This window comes from Panthera tigris, chromosome B1 (assembly GCF_018350195.1).
Source record: "Panthera tigris isolate Pti1 chromosome B1, P.tigris_Pti1_mat1.1, whole genome shotgun sequence".
In the NCBI taxonomy this organism is placed as follows: Eukaryota; Metazoa; Chordata; class Mammalia; order Carnivora; family Felidae; genus Panthera; species Panthera tigris.
The window spans coordinates 42,879,928-42,903,371 of NC_056663.1; the positions used below are offsets into that span (position 1 = coordinate 42,879,928).

The window sequence follows — 23,444 nt, forward strand, 5'->3', positions numbered from 1 at the left end:
ATATGTTATTATATTTTATATTCTTTTTTTATGCATGAGTTCCTTCGCTTATTTTTTATAAAAATTTTCATTTTTACTGATTTTGTGTTTCCTACCTCTATACTGTCACTTTTGGTCTCTCCTTTCCATTTAAAGAATCCCCTTTTCTTGCAGAGCTGGTTTTGTGGTCATGAACTACTTTAGTTTCTGTTTGGGAAACTCTTTACCTCTCCTTCTATTCTGAATGACAGCCTTGTTGTATAAAGTGTTCTTGGCTGCAGATTTTTCCCATTCAGCACTTTGAATATAAAATGCCACAACCTTCCAACTTGCAAAATTTCTGTTGAAAACTCTGCTAGTTTTATGGGTTTTCCCTTATAATTTACTAATTTCTTTAGCCTTGCTGCTTTTAAATTTTTTTCTTTGTCATCATATTTTGCAAATTTAGTTACAATATGTCTTCGTGTGGGTCTGCTTTTGTTAATTCTGATGGGTGTTCTCTGTGCTTCCTGGATCTGGATATCTGTTTCCTTCCTCAGATTAGGGGAAATTTTCAGCTATTATTTCTTCAAATAAATGTTTATTTGTGTCTTTTGCCCATTTTTAATTTGGTGTTGGTTTTCGTTGTTGTTCTTGAGTTTAAGGAATCCTTAATATATACTTGTATACCAATCCTTAATATAAACTCTGGATATTAATCTCTTACCAGATAATGATTTTTTAGTATTTCCTTCCATTCCGTGGGTGCCTTTTCAGTCTCTTGATAATGTCATTTGCAGACAAAAGTCCTTTTAATTTTGATTAAGCCCAGTATATCTGTTTTCTTGTTTGTTCCCTGTTGTTTGGGTATCACATCCAAAATCATGTTTCCAAATTAATGTTATGAAGATTTTCCCTGTGTCTCCTCAGAGTATTATCATTTAGTTCTTTAGGTCTTCAATACATCTTGAGTTAGTTGTTGCAGATGGTATAAGGGTCTAATTTCATTCTTTTGCATGTGGATATCCAATATCCCAGAGTCATTTGTTGAAAACATTGTCCTTTGTCATTGAAAGGACTTGGCAGACTTCTTGAAAATTATTTGACCATATATGAGAGGATTTATTTCTTAACTATCTAATATATTCCATTCATCAGTAATGCCTGAATTTACTCCATGACCACATTGTTTTAGTTGCTGTAGCTTTGTAGAAAGTTTTGATCTCAAGAAGCATGAGTTATCCCACTTTGTCTTTCTGTAAGTCTCTTTTGGCAATTTGAAGTCCCTTGAAATTGTTTTAGGATGGATTATTTATTTCTGAAAAAGCGTCATTAGAATTTTAACAGAGACTACATTGAATTTGTAAATTGTTTTAGATAGCATTAACATCTTAACAGTATTATGTATTTCAGTCCATGAACGGGTATGAATGGGTATCTTTCCATTTCTTTAGGCCTTCTTTAATTTTTTTCAGCCTTTCTTGGTAGTTTCAGCATACAAATCATTTATCATCTTGTTTAGTTTAGTTGGCTAATAATAGTTTATACTGTTATAATTAGAATTGTTTTCTTAATTTTAAAAAAATGTTCATTGTTACTGTACAGAAATACATTTGATTTTTGTATGTTAATATTTTATTCTGTAAATTTACTTTTTTTGATTAGTCCTGACAAGCTTTTTACATGTGGAGTCTTTAGAGTTTTCTATATGTACAATTATGTCATCTGCAAACAGATTATTTTACTTCTTTCTCAGCAATTTGTATGCCTTTTATTTATTTTTATCACCTAATTGCACTGGCTAGAATTTCAAATATATTGAAAAGAGGAGGCAAATGTAGGCTTGCATATGCAACTTTATGTATTGGGTATATGTTAATTTTCAGGAAATAATTGCAAAAACAAATTTTTATTCTTACTTGATATATTCATATTTTTGATGTATTACTTATAATTTATAGTGCTTTTTAAAATAAAATAAAAGAACATAAGCCAGGAGGCCAGTTAACAAAATATAAAATGGTAAAGGAAGCAAAAGTTACATATTCTGGTGACTAATTACCACTGGATTACCCATTTTTATGGAACAAGGATTTTACAATGGTTACAAATGAAGTTAAAATATTTCTCTTGACAAACTATTCTTATCAATATTATAACAAAGATTCATGATAATTTATAATCCAAAATATTCACTTACATTTGAAACCAAAACACAATTAATGAATTATGTTCCAAGTTTTGAGGGCACAAATCATTAACACTAACCAATTATTTATAACAGAATATTAACATAATATAGAAAATCTCCCTTATGGAGATTCTCAATTTAATTCCTAAAGGCCAAATTATATTACATTATTACAAAAAAACTATGTCAAGGCAAACACCCAAGTTATTTTTCTTTAATTGATTATTGTTTAGATTTTGTATTGGAATGCTAGACTTTTTGTACCCAAATGAGAGTAATATGCAATAAAAAGTCTCAAATTGGGCATATAAGAAATAATTATTTTCTCATGTTATATCAAATGTATGAATGATTATGAAATATTATCTGTGTTTTACTTTAGTATTGTATAAATAAAACCTGCAAAAAAGTTCACTTGATGGAATATAACTGTAATGCTGCTACAAAATGCAGAGGAAATGGAGTAAGTAACTTTTTTCATAGTTCTAAGTTAAATGTTATTTTTGTGGGTGATTAAAAGTAAAAAAATTATCTTATTTGGGAGAATTGGGACTCTAGGTTACTTTTAATCTGACCTGGTCCAGAAATAGCTAATCAATATAAAGAAAATCAGTGAAGCTAATTCAAAGACTGTTAAATATATTGTACTACATGTGTTGAATTTATTGTAAGCACCCACAACTTATGAATTAAAAACATGTTTAAATGAAAAACATTTATTCTTTTCTTATGACAATAAGTTCATGCTTTACTTATAAATATGTACTTATAAACATAAATAATTTACTTATAAATAAAAATTTACTTATATAAATTCATATTTATATAAAATTCAAATAAAATAAATATAACTATGAATATATTTTGTTCTCCCTCATACTCTTAATAATTAAAATTTATGGCTATATAATATTTTATACAGAGTACACTTAAAACCATGTTGATACATTAGTGAATTTTCTGATTGTTCCTATGAAGAGATTTCTAATAGGAAACGTATCCTTATGCAAAAATTTTTATTTCTTCCCAACTGCTTATCTATCTTAATCTAATAATACAAGTTTGCTGTCACATTTATGTTTAATTTTTACTTCTTTAATTTATAGTTCTAGCTCTTTTTAAATTATTTCCCTAAAAGAAAATCAGTGTAAGATGCATTCAACATTATAAAAGTTATTTCAAATTTACCAAACTTATAGGATTCAATTTTATAATTTTTAAATTGTTTGGATTTAGAATATATAAAATGCTTTTTGCATTATTTTTAATTTTCTATAGGTTGTTAACAAAGAGTATAACTATATTTTAATGTTTTGTTTTTTACTTTCTTTATAGCTATTGTTCTGATCTTTTGTTTTTCTTTGTTTAACTTTCCATTGTAAGTATTTAGCCTTAATGATTTTTATTAAATCTCAAAACAAAGTAGAGATTATAGATTATTGATACAGTTTTATGGGACACAAATTTATTTTCTTCATCTACTGCCATTTTTATTTTATTTACACTTTTGTATTTTTGATAAAATTTTTCACTATGAAAAATGACATTAAAATAAGTAAGATTAGACTTCTGTATTTATTTTAAGAATTTTCACTATTTGTTAGTTTCATAATTAAAATTAACATGTCAAGTAAAATCTAAATCTAGGAGAAGCTCTGTTTACTTTCCAATGACATGTCAACAGATAGACAACTTTATTATTTACAATTTATAGAGTTGATTTACAATTCTACAATTTCCAACTTTAGTTCAAATTTTAAGAACATGTAGTTGCTTAGACATATTATTGTGAATAATTGGCAGTTATTGTAGTGTTGTTATTTATTTATTTATTTATTTATTTATTTATTTATTTATTTTTAGGCTTAAGTTTTATTTGTATAAAAATTAGAAAAATAGCTGTTAAAAGTCTGGAAAAGTCCAGTGAAATAAATTCTTGTCAGTATTTTAGCTGATTGGATATTTACACAAAAGAGGTTTTCAGTTTGAATTATTTCAAAATTATTTTTCTCTACTTTCATAGTTATTTATAAATTATCCAAATGATTAGGGGTTTTTTGGTTTTTTTTTTCATTTTAATTTTATTATTTTTTGTCCAATATATGAAATTTATTGTCAAATTGGTTTCCATACAACACCCAGTGCTCATCCCAAAAGTGCCCTCCTCAATACCCATCACCCACCCTCCCCTCCGTCCCACCCCCCCATCAACCCTCAGTTTGTTCTCAGTTTTTACGAGTCTCTCATGCTTTGGCTCTCTACCACTCTAGCCCCTTTTTTTCCCCCTTCCCCACCCCCATGGGTTTCTGTTAAGTTTCTCAGGATCCACATAAGAGTGAAAACATATGGTATCTGTCTTCCTCTGTATGGCTTATTTCACTCAGCATAACACTCTCCAGTTCCAACCACATTTCTACAAAGAGCCATATTTCATTCTTTCTCATTGCCACATAGTACTCCATTGTGTATATAAACCACAGTTTCTTTATCCATTCATCACTTGATGGACATTTCGGCTCTTTCCATAATTTTGCTATTGTTGAGAGTGCTGCTATAAACATTGGGGTCCAAGTGCCTCTATGCATCAGCACTCCTGTATCCCTTGGGTAAATTCCTAGCAGTGCTACTTCTGGGTCATAGGGTAGGTCTATTTTTAATTTTTTGAGGAACCACCACACTGTTTTCCAGAGTGGCTGCACCAATTTGCATTCCCACCAATAGTGCGAGAGGGTTCCCATTTCTCCACATCCTCTCCAGCATCTATAGTCTCCTGATTTGTTCATTTTGGCCACCCTCCTGGCATGAGGTGGTATCTGAGTGTGGTTTTGATTTATATTTCCCTGATGAGGGGCGACATTGAGCATCTTTTCATGTGCCTGTTGGCCATCCGGATGTCTTCTTTGGAGAAGTGTCTATTCATGTTTTCTGCCCATTTCCTCACTGGGTTATTTGTTTTTCGGGTGTGGAGTTTGGTGAGCTCTTTATAGATTTTGGATACTAGCCCTTTGTCCGATATGTCATTTGCAAATATCTTTTCCCATTCCGTTGGTTGCCTTTTAGTTTTGTTGGTTGTTTTCTTTGCTGTGCAGAAGGTTTTTATCTTCATAAGGTCCCAGTAATTCATTTTTGCTTTTAATTCCCTTGCCTTTGGGGATGTGTCAAGTAAGAAATTGCTACGACTGAGGTCAGAGAGGTCTTTTCCTGCTTTGTCCTCTAGGGTTTTGATGGTTTCCTGTCTCACATTCAGGCCCTTATCCATTTTGAGTTTATTTTTGTGAATGGTGTGAGAAAGTGGTCTAGTTTCAACCTTCTGCATGTTGCTGTCCAGTTCTCCCAGCACCATTTGTTAAAGAGACTGTCTTTTTTCCATTGGATGTTCTTTCCTGCTTTGTCAAAGATGAGTTGGCCATACGTTTGTGGGTCTAGTTCTGGGGTTTGTATTCTATTCCATTGGTCTATGTGTCTGTTTTTGTGCCAATACCATGCTGTCTTGATGATGACAGCTTTGTAGTAGAGGCTAAAGTCTGGGATTGTGATGCCTCCTGCTTTGGTCTTCTTCTTCAAAATTACTTTGGCTATTCGGGGCCTTTTGTGGTTCCATATGAATTTTAGGATTGCTTGTTCTAGTTTGGAGAAGAATGCTGGTGCAATTTTGATTGGGATTGCATTGAATGTGTAGATAGCTTTGGGTAGTATTGACATTTTGACAATATTTATTCTTCCAATCCATGAGCAGGGAATTTTTTTACATTTCCTTATATCTTCTTCAATTTCCTTCATAAGCTTCCTATAGTTTTCAGCATACAGATCTTGTACATCTTTGGTTACATTTATCCCTAGGTATTTTATGCTTCTTGGTGCAGTTGTGAATGGGATCAGTTTCTTTATTTGTCTTTCTGTTGCTTCATTATTAGTGTATAAGAATGCAACTGATTTCTGTACATTGATTTTGTATCCTGCAACTTTGCTAAATTCATGTATCAGTTCTAGCAGACTTTTGGTGGAGTCTATCGGATTTTCCATGTATAATATCATGTCATCTGCAAAAAGCGAAAGCTTGACTTCATCTTTGCCAATTTTGATGCCTTTGATTTCCTTTTGTTGTCTGATTGCTGATGCTAGAACTTCCAACACTATGTTAAACAACAGCGGTGAGAGTGGACATCCCTGTCATGTTCCTGATCTCAGGGAAAAAGCTCTCAGTTTTTCCCCATTGAGGATGATGTTAGCTGTGGGCTTTTCATAAATGGCTTTTACGATCTTTAAGTATGATCCTTCTATCCCGACTTTCTCGTGGGTTTTTATTAATAATCGATGCTGAATTTTGTCAAATGACTTTTCTGCATCGATTGACAGGATCATATGGTTCTTTTCTTTTATTAATGTGATGTATCACATTGATTGATTTGCGAATGTTGAACCAGCCCTGCATCCCAGGAATGAATCCCACTTGATCATGGTGAATAATTCTTTTTATGTGCTGTTGAATTCGATTTGCTAGTATCTTAGAATTTTTGCATCCATATTCATCAGGGATATTGGCCTGTAGTTCTCTTTTTTTACTGGGTCTCTGTCTGGTTTAGGAATCAAAGTAATACTGGCTTCATAGAATGAGTCTGGAAGTTTCCTTCCCTTTCTATTTTTTGGAATAGCTTGAGAAGGATAGGTATTGTCTCTGCTTTAAACGTCTGGTAGAACTGCCCTGGGAAGCCATCTGGTCCTGGACTCTTATTTGTTGAGAGATTTTTGATGACTGATTCAATTTCTTCGCTGGTTATGGGTGTGTTCAAGCTTTCTATTTCCTCCTGATTGAGTTTTGGAAGAGTGTGGGTGTTTAGGAATTTGTCCATTTCTTCGAGGTTGTCCAGTTTGTTGGCATATACTTTTTCATAGTATTCCCCGATAATTGCTTGTATCTCTGAGTGATTGGTTGTAATAATTACATTTTCATTCATGATTTTACCTATTTGGGTCATCTCCCTTTTCTTTTTGAGAAGCCTGGCTAGAGGTTAATCAATTTTGTTTATTTTTTCAAAAAACCAACTCTTGGTTTCATTGATCTCCTCTACAGTTTTTTTAGATTCTATATTGTTTATTTCTGCTCTGATCTTTATTATTTCTCTTCTTCTGCTGGGTTTAGGTTGTCTTTGCTGTTCTGCTTCTATTTCCTTTAGGTGTGCTGTTAGATTTTGTATTTGGGATTTTTCTTGTTTCTTGAGATAGGCCTGGATTGCAATGTATTTTCCTCTCAGGACTACCTTCGCTGCATCCCAAAGTGTTTGGATTGTTGTATTTTCATTTTCGTTTGTTTCCATATATTTTTTAATTTCTTCTCTAAGTGCCTGGTTGACCCATTCATTCTTTAGTAGGGTGCTCTTTAACCTCATGTTTTTGGAGGTTTCTGAGACTTTTTCCTGTGGTTGATTTCAAGCTTCATAGCATTGTGGTCTGAAAGTATGTATGGTATGATCTCAATTCTTGTATACTTATGAAGGGCTGTTTTGTGATCCAGTATGTGATCTATCTTGGAGAATGTTCCATGTGCACTTGAGAAGAAAGTATATTCTGTTGCTTTGGGATGCAGAGTTCTAAATATATCTGTCAAGTCCATCTGATCCAATGTATCATTCAGGGTCCTTGTTTCTTTATTGACCGTGTGTCTAGATGATCTATCCATTTCTGTAAGTGGAGTGTTAAAGTCCCCTGCAATTACCACATTCTTATCAATAAGGCTGCTTATGTTTGTGATTGTTTTATATATTTGCAGGCTCCTGTATTCTGTGCATAGACATTTATTATTGTTAGCTCTTCCTGATGGATAGACCCTGTAATTATTATATAGTGCCCTTCTTCATCTCTTGTTACAGCCTTTAATTTAAAGTCAAGTTTGTGTGATATAAGTATGGCAATTCCAGCTTTCTTTTGACTTCCAGTAGCATGATAGATAGTTCTCCATCCCCTCACTTTCAATCTGAAGGTGTCCTCAGGTCTAAAATGAGTCTCTTGTAGACAGCAAATAGATGGGTCTTGTTTTTTTTATTCATTCAGATACCCTATTTCTTTTGGTTGGCACATTTAGTCCATTTACATTCAGTGTTATTATAGAAAGATATGGGTTTAGAGTCATTGTGATGTCCGTAGGTTTGTTTCATGCTTGTAGTGATGTCTCTGGTACTTTGTCTCATAGGATCCCCCTTAGGATCTCTTGTAGGGCTGGTTTAGTGGTGACGAATTCCTTCAGTGTTTGTTTGTTTGGGAAGACCTTTATCTCTCCTTCTATTCTAAATGACACACTTGCTGGATACAGGATTCTTGGCTGCATATTTTTTCTGTTCATCACAGGGAAGATTTCCTGCCATTCGTTTCTGGCCTGCCAAGTTTCAGTAGAGAGATCGGTCACGAGTCTTATAGGTCTCCCTTTATATGTTAGAGCACGTTTATCCCTAGCTGCTTTCGGAATTTTTTCTTTATCCCTGTATTTTGCCAGTTTCACTATGATATGTCGTGCAGAAGATCGATTCAAGGTATGTCTGAAGGGAGTTCTCTGTGCCTCTTGGATTTCAATGCCTTTTTCCTTCCCCAGATCAGGGAAGTTCTCAGCTATTATTTCTTCAAGTACCCCTTCAGCACCTTTCCCTCTCTCTTCCTCCTCTGGAATACCAATTATGCATAGATTATTTCTCTTTAGTGCATCACTTAGTTCTCTAATTTTCCCCTCACACTCCTGGATTTTTTTATCTCTCTTTTTCTCAGCTTCCTCTTTTTCCATAATTTTATATTCTAGTTCCCCTATTCTCTCCTCTGCCTCTTCACTCCAAGCCGTGGTCATTTCCATTTTATTTTGCAGCTCTTTTATAGCATTTTTTAGCTCCTCCTCACTGTTCCTTAGTCCCTTGATCTCTGTAGTAGTAGATTCTCTGCTGTCCTCTATACTGTCTTCAAGCCCAGTGATTAATTTTATGACTATTATTCTAAATTCACTTTCTGTTATATTGTTTAAATCGTTTTTGATCAGTTCATTAGCTGTCATTATTTCCTGGAGATTCTTTTGAGGGGAATTCTTCTGTTTCGTCATTTTGGATAGCCCCTGGAGTGGTGTGGAACTGCAGGGCACTATTGAATTACTTGCGTTTGTGGGTGGGGCCACAGTCAGACCTGATGTCTGCCCCCAGCCCACCACTGGGGCCACAGTCAGACTGGTGTGTGCCTTCTCTTTCCCTCTCCTAGGGGCGGGATTCACTGTGGGGTGGTGTGGCCTGTCTGGGCTACTTGCACACTGCCAGGTTTGTTGTGCTGGGGATCTGGCTGGCGTATTAGCTGGGGTGGATGGGCAAGGTGCACGGGGGCGGGAGGGGCAGGCTCTGCTCGAGTATCCTTCTGTGATCCGCTTCTGGAGGGGCCCTGTGGCAGAGGGCGAGAGTCAGACCCGCCACTGGAGGGATGGATCTGCAGAAGCACAGCGTTGGGTGTTTGCGTGGTGCAAGCTAGTTCCCTGACAGGAACCGGTTCCCTTTGGGATTTTGGCTGGGGGAGGGGCGAGGGAGATGGCCCTGGCGAGCGCCTTTGTTCCCCGCCAAGCTGAGCTCTGTTGTCGGGGGCTCAACAACTCTCCCTCCCGTTGTCCTCCAGCCCTCCAGTTCTCTGAGCAGAGCTGTTAACTTATAACCTTCCAGATGTTAAGTCCCGCTTGCTGTCCGAACACACTCCATCCAGCCTCTCCACTTTTACAAGCCAGACTCGGGGTCTCTGATTGGCCGGCGGGCTGCCCCTCCACCTGGCTCCCTCCTGCCAGTCTGTGTAGCGAGCACCGCCTCTCCTCCCTTCCTACCCTCTTCCCTGGGCCTCTCGTCTGTGCTTGGCTCCGGAAAATCCGTTCTGCTTGTCTTCTGCTGGTTTTCTGGGTTATTTAGGCAGGTGTAGGCGGAATCTAAGTGATCAGCAGGACGCAGTGAGCCCAGCGTCCTCCTATGCCGCCATCTTCCCAACCCTCCCTCCTGTTCTTTTTTCATTTATAATATACTTTTTAAAAAAATTAATAAGAATATTTTTAAGAGCAGTTTTAGGTTCACAGAAAACCTGAGGGAAAAATATAGAATTTTCCCATATGTCTCTTTCCCTGACATAAGTATAGCCTCCTGCATCAAAAGTGTACATTTGTTACAATTGATGAACTTACACTGGTACATCATAATTACCCAAACTACTGAGAGTTTACATTAGGGTTCATTCTTTGTGTTGTATATTTTATGGTTTTGGACAAATGTAAAATGACATGTATCCATTATTATAATACACATTATAATAATAATTTTCACTGGCTTAAAAAATCCTCTGTGTGCCTCTTTTCTCCCCCAGCCCCAACCTATGGCAGCCACTGATTTTGTTACTGTCTCCATAGATTCGCCTCTTCCAGAATGTTATATAGTTAGTATATAGCCTTTTCTAGAATCTTATATAGTTACATAGTATATACAGTGATATAGTTATAAAGCCTTTTCAAAGTGACTTCTTTCACTTAGTAACATACACTTAAGGTATCTTCATGTCTGGATTTATGAGTTTATTTATTCATCTCTGAAAGACATATTGGTTGCTTCCAAAATTTTGCAATTATGAATATAATTACTTAAATATCCATGTACAGGTTTTTGTGTAAAGGTAAGTTTTCAACTCTTTTGAGTATATACTTCTGTTTCAATTAATCTCCCTAGCAATTTATAATTTTATTATTCTGAAAAGTAATAATCTACATATGAATATCAACAAGTTAAGAAAAGAACAGCAGATTTATTGAAAATATTAGTTACTGATTGACTGTAAGTGGTGGGCATTCCTGAATCTGGTCTCTGTTGTTAAAGACAAAGTTTTCAGTATTCAATTCCATGTCTTTCTTTCATACGACATGCTTTTGAAGTATCTAAAAAGTTATCTCCAAATCCAGGGTCATGGAGATTTTCTCCAATTTTATCCTCTAGAAGTTTTACAGTTTTGTATTTTACATGTAGATCTATGATCCATTTGAGCTAATTTTTATAAAAGGTTAACTAAGTACTTAGTAACTTAGTTAAGTAAATTAATAGTAAGTACTAACTTTTTGCATGTGAATATCCAGCACCATTTGCTGAAAGATGATTTTTTTCTCCATTGAACTACCTGCCTCTGTTCCATTATCAAAGATCAGTTGATTATATTTATGTGGGTTTAATTCTATCTTCTCTATTTAATTCCATTAATTTGTTTTGATTATTGTAGCCTTAAAAAATGTATACATATCAAGTAGTTAAATGGTTCTTCTTTATTCTTCAGCATTATGTTGGCTATTCTGCGTCTTTTGCTTCTCCATATAAACATTAGTTTGCCAAATAAGTTATCAATAACCAGAAAATAACCAACTAGAATTTTTCTTGGGAATGTATTGAATGTATAGATCAAGTGTGGAAGATCTAACATCTCGAAAATATTGAATGTTCATATCCATGTACATGGAACATGTCTCCATTTTTATACATCTTTGAGTTTGTTACATTAGACTTTTGCAGTTTTCCTAATACAGGTCTTGTAAATTTGAAACCAATTATTTCTGGTGCTAATATAAATGGCATTGTTTTCAATTTCAAATGCCAATTGTTTATTGTTATACATAAGTACACAATTGACTTTTATATATTAAACTTTCATTATGCTACCTTACATAATCACTTATTGGTTCATATATCTCTTTTTGTCAATTCTTTGGGATAATTTACACAATCATCTCATCTGAGAAGAAAAAATTGTATTTCTTTCTTCCCCAATTTTATATCTTTTATTTCCTGTTCTTATTTCCTGTTCTTAAGGTTTTATATTTAAAATCTTTAGGTATGACTAAAGTCATATGTTTTATGACTAAAACCATTAGGTACCATAAATTTTTATGACTAAAACCATTAGGTATGACTTTAAGTATAATGTTGAAAGAGAAAAGTAGTAAGACTAAACATCCTTGCCTTGTTCCTGATCTTAGCAGGAAAGCTTCTAGCTATATTCTCACTATTTTTTCTTATATTCCTTCAATGTAGTAGGCCATATTAATGTGAAATTCTAAATAAGGTAGAGCAATTTCCTATCTGTATATTTAAAAATGAATTCAAACCTTAGAGAAAGTCACTTTCAAATAAGCATATCTAAATTAAAAATAATAAAAAACACTTACTTCCTGAAAAACAATAAAGGGGATGCAATTTATAAACCTAGGGAACACTAATAATATTCCTTTTTCCTATTCTTCATAATTTTCTTTCATATTATTTTACATTGGAGCTTCTCATCTGTGACCCTCCACCCCCAACACACAAGTGAAATCTCACAAAATAAGTTCTTTTTTTTCTCTGAACCCCATGGCTTACTCTCTTCTTGCCACTTGTTCTTTTTTCCTATTTCTCACTCAACTTTGTCTCTTGTTTTACTCTATTTCAATTTATTTTTTCTTAGGTTTTTCCCTAGTCTGTTATGTATTCTTATGTATGCCTTTTTTTTTATTGAGGTATAATCCAGGTGTACAATTTAGTGATTTCATATTTGTATGCATTGTGAAGTGATCACCACAATAATTCTAGTTAACATACATCATCATATATAATTACAATTTTTTTCTTGTGCTGAGGACTTTCAAGATCTGCTCTCTTGGTAACTTTCAAATATTCAATACAATATTATTAACTATATCATCATATTTACATTACATCTCCATAATTTATTTATATTATAACTGGGGACTTTATCTTTGACAACCTTTACTCATTTCACCCATCATCCCCCCTCCCCCCACCTGTGGCAACTACCAATCTGTTTCTGTATTTATATGCTTGTTTTTAAAAATGCTTGTTTTTAAAAATTCTATCTATGTTGGGATGAGCACGGGGTGTTGTATGGAAACCAATTTGACAATAAATTTCATATTAAAATTAAAAAAAATAAAAAATAAACATCTGTATTAAGACAAAAAATAAAATAAAAAATAAAAATTCTATCTATAAGTGAGATCATTTAGTATTTGCCTTCTACTCTCTAACTTATTTTACTTTGCATAATGCCCTCAAGGTCCATCCATGTTGCCACAAATGGCGATATTTCATTGTTTTTATGGCTGAATAGTATTCATATATAATATGAATAATATTTTTTTAATATGAAATTTATTGTCAAACTGGTTTCCACAACACCCAGTGCTCATCCCAACAGGTGCCCTCCTCAATGCCCATCACCCACCCTCTCCTCCCTCCCACCCCCCACCAACCCTCAGTTTATTCTCAGTTTTTAAGAGTCTCTTATGGTTTGCCTCCCTCCCTCTCTAACATTTTTTTTTCCTTCCCCTCCCCCACAGTTTTCTGTTATGTTTCTCAGGATCCACATAAGAGGGAAAACATATGGTATCTTTCTCTGCATGACTTATTTCACTTAGCATAACATTCTCCAGTTCCTTCCACGTTGCTACAATAGGCCATATTTCATTCTTTCTTATTGCCACGTAATATTCCATTGTGTATATAAACCACAATTTCTTTATCCATTCATCACTTGATGGACATTTCGGCTCTTTCCATAATTTGGCTATTGTTGACAGTGTTGCTGTAAACATTGGGGTACAAGTGCCCCTTTGTATCAGCACTCCTGTATCCCTTGGGCAAATTCCTAGCAGTGCTATTTCTGGGTCATAGGGTAGATCTATTTTTAATTTTTTGAGAACCTCCACACTGTTTTCCAGATGCTGGTGAGGATATATAACATCTTTTTATCCATTCATTCATAGATGAGCACTTAGGTTGTTTCCATATTTTGACTATTATTTAAAAAATGCTATAATTAACATCTTTAAAAATTAGTGATTTGGTTTCTTTGGATACATATGAAGAAGTGGAAGTACTGGATCATATGGTATTCCTATTTTTAATTTTTTGAAGAACATCCATACTGTTTTCCACAGTAGTTACACCAATTTGCATTCCCACCAACATGAGGGTTCCCTATTCTCCTCTTCCTCACCAACACTTGTTATTTCACATCTTTTTGATAATAACCATTCTAGCATGTGTGGGTAATATATCATTGTGGTTTTGATTTGCATTTCTCTTATGATCAGTAATATTGAGCATCTTTTCAGGTACATATTGGCTATATGTAGGTCTTCTGTTTCTCATTATTAAGTATGTTATCTGCATTTTTGTAGATTTTCCTTCTATTGAGAAATTTCCCCATTTCTTACTGGATTGGTGATTTTCAATCATATATTGTATATGTTTAGTCAAGTCCTTTTTTCTGAATCTATTGATATATAGTCATATGACTTTTCTTTTTAGCCTAATGGTGTGATAGGTTACAGTCATTGATCTTCAAATGATAACCTCACCTGTATACCAAGAATAAAATCCATTTTATTGTGATATATTATTCTTTTATAATTTGATTTGCTAATATTTTAGAGAATTTTTGCATTTTTGCTAATGAGTGATATTGGTCTGTAGTTTTTTCTTATAATGTCTTTGGTTTTGGTATTGTGATAATGCTGACCTCAGAATGAGTTTGCAAATGTTCCCTCTGCCTCATTTTGTGGAAGAGGTTGTAAATAATTGATATAATTTCTTTCTTAAAAGCTTGGTCAAATTCATGAAAGAAAGGGTGCCGGGTGGCTCAGTTAGTTAAGTGTCTGACTCTTGGTTTTGGTTCAGGTCATGATCTCATGGTTCCTTTGTTCTGACCCCACTTGGGATTCTCTCTCTCTCTCTCTCTCTCTCTGCCCTTCCCCTGCTCACGCTCTCTATCTCAAATAAATAAATAAATAAACTTTGTAAAAAAAAAAGAATAAGAAAAATAAAATAGTTTATTTTACCTTCCTTTATTCCTTCTCTTTTACTCTTTCTTCTGTACGTATGTCTGAGTTTCTAATCTACATCAGTCTTTTCTGAAGCATTTCTTGCAAAGCAGGTATATTTGTGACAAATTTTCTGAAATTTTGTTTGTTTAAGAAAGTCTTTATTTTTCCTTCTTTTTTGAAGTATAATTTTAATGGATACACATTCAAGGTGGCTGTTTGGTTTTTTTCGGCATTTAAATATTTCACTCCCTTCTCTTATTGCTTTCAATGATTTCTGAAGAAAAGTACAACATAATTATCATCCTTGCTCTTCTGTAGATAAGTTTTTTTTTATTTTCTAGATTTTTTCAAGATATTCTCTTCATTTTTTTATATTTTCTGCAGTTTGAATGTTATTTCCACATGCATTTTTAAAATGTTTGCCTTGCCTGACATTCTCTGAAGTTTATGTATAGGACCTTTGGGGAAATTGTGTCAATATTGTTTCAAATAGTTTTCTGTCCCTTTCTTTTTTTCTCCTTCTGGTATTCCCATGACATGTATATATTTTTTAATTGTCCCACAGTTCTTGGATATTCTGTTGTATCTTTTTATTATTTTTTCTCTTTGCACTTAAGTTTTGGATTTTTTTATTGACATTTTCTCAAGCTCACTGATTATTTCTTTGGTTGTATACAGATGAGCCCATCAAAGGAATTCATGTCTTCTATATAGTGTTTTAGATTTCTATTACTTAAAATATTTTTTTTAGAATTTCTATCTCACTGCTTATATTACACATCTGTTCTTTTATGTTGTCTACTTTCCCTAAGCACATTAATCATGGCTGCTTTATATCCTTGGTCTGATACTTCCAACATCTTTGGCATATGTGTCTGGTCTAGACCTTTCTCTGTCTCTTCAAATTGTGATTTTTTTAGCATGGCATGTAACTTATTGTTGACAATCAGACATGATGTACTGATTAAAAAGAACTAACCTCCAACAAAAAAGTTCTTCTATGACAATATATGAGAAAATCTTGGAAAGTAATGACACTCTGATATGTGGGAAGTGGCTGTCTGAATTGATATCCCCCCAAAATCTCAAATCTCCAGATTCATCTGAACCTACAGAAATGGTTCATTTATTTCTGTCAAGGGATGAAATTCCCTGCTTGCTAGAAGATTATACAGAGGTCTGGCACTTGCAAGTTAACATATGCCCCCTAAAATTTTCTCCCACTTTTCTTTCTGCCACTATGCCAATAATAAGAATTACAGTATAATTTGACTGGAGATGTTCTGGGCCTGATAAGGAACAAAAGCAATTACACTCCAAAGGAAATGCAAGACTTGCCCCAATAGGGGCAAGAACAGTAGTCATGAACTGAATTCTGAGTTTGTTTTATGAAAGAACTAGAATATAAGGTTGACCTAGAGAATGTTTATTGATTTGAAGGACCTTTATAAGGACACTGACAAAATCCTCAATAGAGGTAGCATGTACACTTCCATGATGTCTCCTAGAACCATGGGGAAAAAATGGCTCATACCACATGAATACAAATGCCAGAATATTTATGGTAGAAGAAGAGATTATAAGCCTCAGATAAATGGGCATGCTAATTGGATATACTATATAAGGCCTAACCCTAAAAATGGCAGCGCATCACATGAAGGTCCATAAGATATATCATTTATTTGCTTAATTTTACTTAATTAAAAATGCACTAGAAATGGTTAGGAACTTAGTGTAGTCCATGCTTATGGTAGGAGATACTATTACAGATCTGGGTTCATTGATACCCATGGGGGTGACAGAACCATGAGACAATAGAAGTCAATAATGATCAGAAATTATCATAATTAATGGCAAGATACTAGGGCAAACCAGAGGGGCCTGGTCCTCAGAGAATTATGGAAACCTTTCTTATTGGTGAAAAAATATGCAGCCAACACAAGTACTGTTCAATCTATCCAATGAATTGTAATTAACAAAGGATAATCAGGAAGCTGAAAGCAGTTGTCCCAATAAAATGTCACAATTTCTTGCCACATTTCTGGAACTGAGCAAGGTTTTTGACCATGAATCACTAACTAAAGAAGCAACAGCATCTTAAATACGAAGTTCTCAACAAGATCAAAACAATATAGTTATGTGATGATGATTCTTCCTGTTCTTGACAAGAACTATGGCCATTTCTTCATGTAACTATATTTTGAAGTAAATGTTCTCCAAACATTTTGAGAACTGTTGGACACAAGGTCCAAACTGATACAAATACTCATAAACCTGAAGACTCATCACTTTCCCTTTTTTAGGACATGGACATATAGGGATCAGATAATAAATGGAATTCTTTCCTAGGATATATTGGGTCTTTGGACTCACCCAGTGGCTATTTCTCCCCTCCTTATGTGTATGTTTGGAATTTATATATATACTGCTTGGCAAAACTGCCACCTAGAACTTTTGATTTGTGGTGTCAAACTGTCTTATGGGTAAATACAAGTGGAGGCCTCTGAAACTTCCCTAGACAGATAAAATATAAAACCAAAAACAATATCACGTCCTGGTGTAAATGGCTTGGATTATTGTCACCTTTAAAATACAGCAGATATAAAGTTAGTGGCCCCCCCAATATCTCCATTTAAGTTACTACTCTAGTCTCTACAAAACCAGGCATATCTTGAAGGATGATAATAGGATCCTCAAACTCAAAAGTGTTGTATTTACATTTGCAGTAATTGTGCCAGATGTGTTGTCTTTACTAAAGATTAAGATATGGTATATGGTGTGTGGCTATTCATCAGGCAAATCTGTTCCAGTTCATCTTTATTAGAAAAAAAAAATCATCTGATAGTTATCATATTCACATGGAGTGAATAACAATATACATTTTAGTTTTTCCCAGGACTGGGTTAATTTTCCCATCCTCTTTCGTAAAGTAATCAAACAATATCTGTATTATTTGGACATCTGGAGAATATCACAGTGCTTATCTCTATCAATGATATCATGCTAATGGACCAGATAAGCCAAAATAGCTAGCACTTTGTAGGTATCTATAAGATATATGTGCTCCAGAGGATGAGAGCTAAATACTAGGGATATTCAGTGGCTTGTACATTAATAAATGATTAGGAGTCCAGTTGTTTATGTCATGTCAGAACATCTCCTTTGAAGAAAAGGACATGTTATTTTGTTTTACATTTTCCACTATTAAGATGGAAGTACAACAACTATTGGGTTTCCTCAGATTCTAGTAACAGCTTATTATATACCTGAAAATATTGTTGCAAGCCATATATCAAGTGATATGAAAGGCTATCAGCTTTCTGTAGGGAAGATAGTAGGTGAGGTCCTTGAAGCTGACTCAGACTGATAAATGCAAGCCCTATTGCTTCAGTCCTATTACCCAGATTAAATGGTATTAGTGCTTTCAGGGGTGGGGAAAGATGCTGAATTATGCTTCTATGCTTTAATAGAAGAATAGCAATGTATACCCCAGGTTTTTGGAATGAAACCATGCCATTTCCAGTAGATAATTCTTCATTTTTAGAAAAATACCTGCTGGTGTATTATTACACTCTGAGAAAGAAGTTCTGACCATGAAACAACAACTGATTGTTCTGCCAAGATTTCCAAGTCACAAATTTTGTAAAATCTGAAATAATGCATTATAAGATTGAAGTGGTATATCTGGAATCAAGCAAGAGCCTAACCAAAGCAATGAAAGGATAAGTAGGCTAAACTCCCATATAATTCTCTGGTCTTGCATTGGTACTTCTCCCTAGTTTCACCTATGAATACATGAAAGATTCTCTATGACTAGCTGATAGATCAGCAATGCCAAAGCCTGATGTACAGATGGATGGCTTGGTGTGTGGGTACAAGTCAAATATAAATAATGGCTTTCCTACAGCCACAGTGAGGAATGAGCTTAAAAGACTTTGGTGATGATAAATCTTCCCTATGGGTAGAAATTCTGGTAGGTCAGCTAATCATAATATTGTGTTGAAGAGAGAAAGAGACTGATGTTAAAATATACACTGATTTGTAGGCTATAGTAAATTCCTTGGCCAGCTAGTCAAAAGACAAAAAAAAGAAAGATTGAAAAATCAGGGTTAAGCAGATCATGCGGATGAACATATGGGAGGAACCATAATTCATGACAATTTCATTTAGAATGTTAACTCTTATCAGAGGGATCAGCCACAAAAGTAAAAACAGACAAAATTATTTGACTGGTTAACATTTGCCAGTCTCCATCATTGCCCACCCAAATGCTGACACATTCACATAAACAAACTAGTTATTGTGGCAGCTATGGACAAGCAGCTATGGAGATTATGCATGGGTTAAACAAGGTGGAATCCCATTTACCAAGGGTGATCTAGTTACTGCCACTGTTTAAAGTCCAATTTGCAGCCTTGGTTGTCAATGTTGAGTCCCATTATGGAATCATAATGTCAACTCTTGTAGAACTGCTTATTTCTCCTTTACATTCTATCAGTTTTTGCCAAATATATTTTGAAGGTCTGTTACTAAGTGTATAAATATTTATAATTGCTATATCTTTTTGCTGTATTGAATCTTTTTTAACATATCATATCATTCTTTGTCTTTTCTAAACTTTTTAAAGTCTATTGTGTCTGATATTAGTAAAATGACCTCTGTTCTCTTTCAGTTACTTTTGCATGAAATATCTTTTCCATCCTTTCACTTTCAATTTATTTGTCTTTGGATCTACATTAAGTCTCTTATAAACAGCATATAGTTAAATCATGTGTTTTTTTTTAAATCTGTTTTGCCAATTTATGTCTTTTTATTTAAAGTTTAATTTATTTACAGTTAAAGTAATTATGGATAAACAGTGACTTTGTTACTTTGCTGTTTATTTTTGATACACCTTTCAAATAAATTATAAATTTAAATAAATAAATTATAAATAAAAAATAGCTTTTTATTTATATTACTATATTCTTTTGTGTTCACTTGATTTTTTTGTATTGAAATGTTTAAATTCCATCCTCTTTTCCTTTCATGTATATTTGATAGCAGTTTTTTTGTGAAACTGCATTGGGGATACATTTAATGTACTAAAGTTATAACACTGTCATTTGAATTTATACCAGTTTAACTTTAAGAACATACAAAAACTTTGCTTCTTTATTGTACTGTTGTGACCCCTATTATTTGTTGATGTCACAAATTAAATCATTTTACTTTGGATCCCAAAACATAAACTAATAATTATTTTAAGCTCATTAGTCTCTTAAATTGTGTAGAAACAAAATGTGAAGCTACAATCCAAGATTATAATAATACTAGCTTCTAGACTAATAATTGTTTTTTTTTTATCTATTAGTTCCTTATCATGTAGAAACCAAAAGTAGAGTTACAATTTTTACAATTTTAGCTTTTAAAAATTCACGTGTATATACCTTTTTTGAGATCTTTATTTCTTCACATAGCTTTAAATTGTAATATACTGGCCTTTCAAATTACCCTGCCATACTTCTTTGACCATTTCTTGCAGGGCTGCTCTAGTAATAATGAATTCCTTAGTATTTATCTGGGAATTATTTAAATTCTCCCTTACTTTTGAAGGACAGTTTTGCTAAATATAAGATTCTTGGTTGACAGGTTTTTTGTTGTTGTTTTTCTATTAGCACTCTAAATATATCTGCCATCTGCCTGCTGGTTTCCAAATTTCTCATGAGAAAGCTGCTGATAGTCTTATTTAAGATCTCTTGTACGTGCCAACTTACTTCCTTTCCTGCTTTCAAAATTCTCTCTTTGCCTTTGGCTTTTAAGTTTGATTATGATATGTACCAGTGTGAGTCTCTGAGTTCATTTTATTTGAAGTTTGTGAGCTTCTGGATATATTCACATTTTTCATTGAATTTGGGAAGTTTTCAGTAGTTATTTCTTCATATATTCTCTTTTTCTGAAATGCAAAAAGGAGTTCTTCAAGTTGACAAAAAGGACACTAACAACATGAAAAAGTGTAAAAGTATAAAAGTCACTGTAAAAATTAAAATATATTCAAATTCAGAATACTCTAATATTGTAATGTTAGCATGTAAATCACTTTAAACTCTGGTATAAAAGTTAAGGGGTACCTGGGTGGCTCAGTCGGCTGTTTGACTTCAGCTTAGGTCATGATCTCACAGTTTGTGAGTCTGAGACCCAGGTCAGGCTAGGAACTCACAGTTGGAAGCCTGGGGCCTGCTTTGGATTCCCTGTCTCTCTCTTTTTCTACCCCAACCCCCGTTTGTGCCCTCTCTCTCTCAAAGATAAATAAACGAGCATTTAAAAAAATAAAAAATAAAAGTTAACAGACAAAAGTTTTGAAATTAACTAGATACAAAAATGTGTTCATACATCACATAAAATGATGGAGGTTGTGACATCAATTATACAAAATGTGGGGGAAGGAGAAATTAAAGTGTAGAATTATTTGTATAAGGTCATATTTTGGTTGTTATCAGCTTAAAATAAACTATTATATCTATAAAATATTTTATGTAAGCTTCATCAAACTCACATATAAAAAATTGTAGTAGACACACAAAAGATAATGACAAAGTAATCAAAGCATAAAAGTATTTTTAAAAAAATCAAGTTACAAAGGAGCACAGCAAGAGAAGGAAAACAGAACAAAGGAACCACCAGTAAACAAGGGGCACAAAGGCAATAGTAAATTCTTACTAACCCATAATTACTTTAAATATAAGTTTATTGAATTTTTATTAAAAAACAACATCAAATGATATACTAGGAAGTATACAGTGATTTACTTTACTTTTAAGGACACACATAGGTTGAATATTAAGGAATGGAAAGAGATTTTCCATGCAGATGGTAATCAAAAGACAGTAGTGTGGCTACACTTCTATCAGAGAAAATATGCCTTAAGTAGAAGATTGTCAAAAAAGACAAGTTATTATATAATGATAAAAGAGTCAAGTCATCAAAAAGTTACAAAAATTGTAATAGAAATGCATCCAAAGTCCAAACTTTTGAATATATAAATGAAATATTAACAAAACTGAAAGAAGAAATAGACAGGAATAGGAAGGAAATACAGAAAATTCTTAGCAGTGGTGAATGGAACTTAATTAGTGGGTGAAAACTCTTAGTTTTATGCGTTTTAAGTATTTGAATTTTATAAAATTGTATTTACTTGTTTTACTTCAAAATGAAAATACTAAACTATTAAGTGTAAAAGCACAAATAACATATAAACTCCATAGATGTAAACTGTTAGAGGTGTGAGTTGATCATAAAGTTTTACTTGTTTTTCATTTTTAATATTTTTGCATCTATTTTATTTTATTTTGGAAAATATGTTCACTTAAAATGAAATGCAAACAGCTTATCATTAAAGTAAAATTTTGGAAAGATGACTAGGATAAGAAATTAAAGTGGCCAAGTCAATTGTTGGTAATTTAATTGTCATATTTTGTATAGAAATTAAAGTGTAGAAATAGGAAATGTGGAAGTGGTGGCGGCAAATGTTTACAAAATAACTAAATGATATAATATTTTTGAAAAATTCTAAAGTCACCCAATGTTGTGAATATGATGGCCATAATATATTGAATCTCATTTAATAAAAATGATTGGTGTCTCGGGGCACCTGGGTGGCTCAGTCGGTTAAGCGTCCAACTTCAGCTCAGGTCACAATCTCACCGTCCGTGAGTTCGAGCCCCGCGTCGGGCCCTGGGCTGATGGCTCAGAGCCTGGAGCCTGCTTCGGATTCTGTGTCTCCCTCTCTCTCTGCCCCTCCCCTGTTCATGCTCTGTCTCTCTCTGTCTCAAAAATAAATAAACGTTAAAAAAAAAATTAAAAAAAAAAATAAAAATGATTGGGGAAGGCAAAGTATTTATCAGAAAGTCAATATATGAAGGTCGTAAGTAGTAATTTTGTCCTTGACCATTATGCTGCCAAAATTTTCACTATTTTTTCCAACCTATTTCTCATACAGTGTTAATAAACTTAGGAAAAATAATTTTATTCTTTTAAATATATACATAAGATATAAAAACTAACAAATTTATATTTTGTTGTTTGTTTCAGATATGTAATAATTTGGGTAATTGTCATTGTTTTCCTGGCCATAGGCCTCCATATTGTAAATTCCAGATTGGTTCACCAGGGGGGAGTATTGATGATGGAAATGTTCAGAAATCTGGTGAGTAGAAATAAAACTTTTAAAACAAAAATAGATGTTGTTTTATTAAATAAAAAATATAATGCTGAGTCTAATCTTTCATGATCACCTGAATAATTAAAAGGGCTATCTTGAATAGTGACTTTAATGAAATTAGTATTACACAATATTTGTAATATTTTCTCAGATACTCAGTTTTCAACATCTTAGTTAAATAAGTTAGAAGATACTATTCAAGTTTCAATAAATGCCATAGCAAGAATTCAAAACAAATTAAAATA

The 23,444-nt window shown here is 33.5% G+C and overlaps 1 protein-coding gene across 7 annotated transcripts in view; it reads left to right on the forward strand.

The window, feature by feature from the left end:
• The window catches only part of LOC102969439 (disintegrin and metalloproteinase domain-containing protein 18), a 142,277-nt gene that overhangs the window by 98,386 nt on the left and 20,447 nt on the right, over positions 1–23,444 (forward strand). For 4 of the 7 annotated variants that reach the window (XM_007097057.2, XM_042983397.1, XM_042983396.1 and 1 more), the window contains 2 exons: positions 2,532–2,612; positions 23,070–23,184. In XM_007097057.2, the coding sequence (XP_007097119.2) occupies positions 2,532–2,612; positions 23,070–23,184 (196 nt within the window). Of the gene's footprint in view, positions 1–2,531; positions 2,613–23,069; positions 23,185–23,444 lie in introns of those variants that run through there. The other 3 variants (XM_042983398.1, XM_042983395.1, XM_042983400.1) reach the window with 2 other exon arrangements.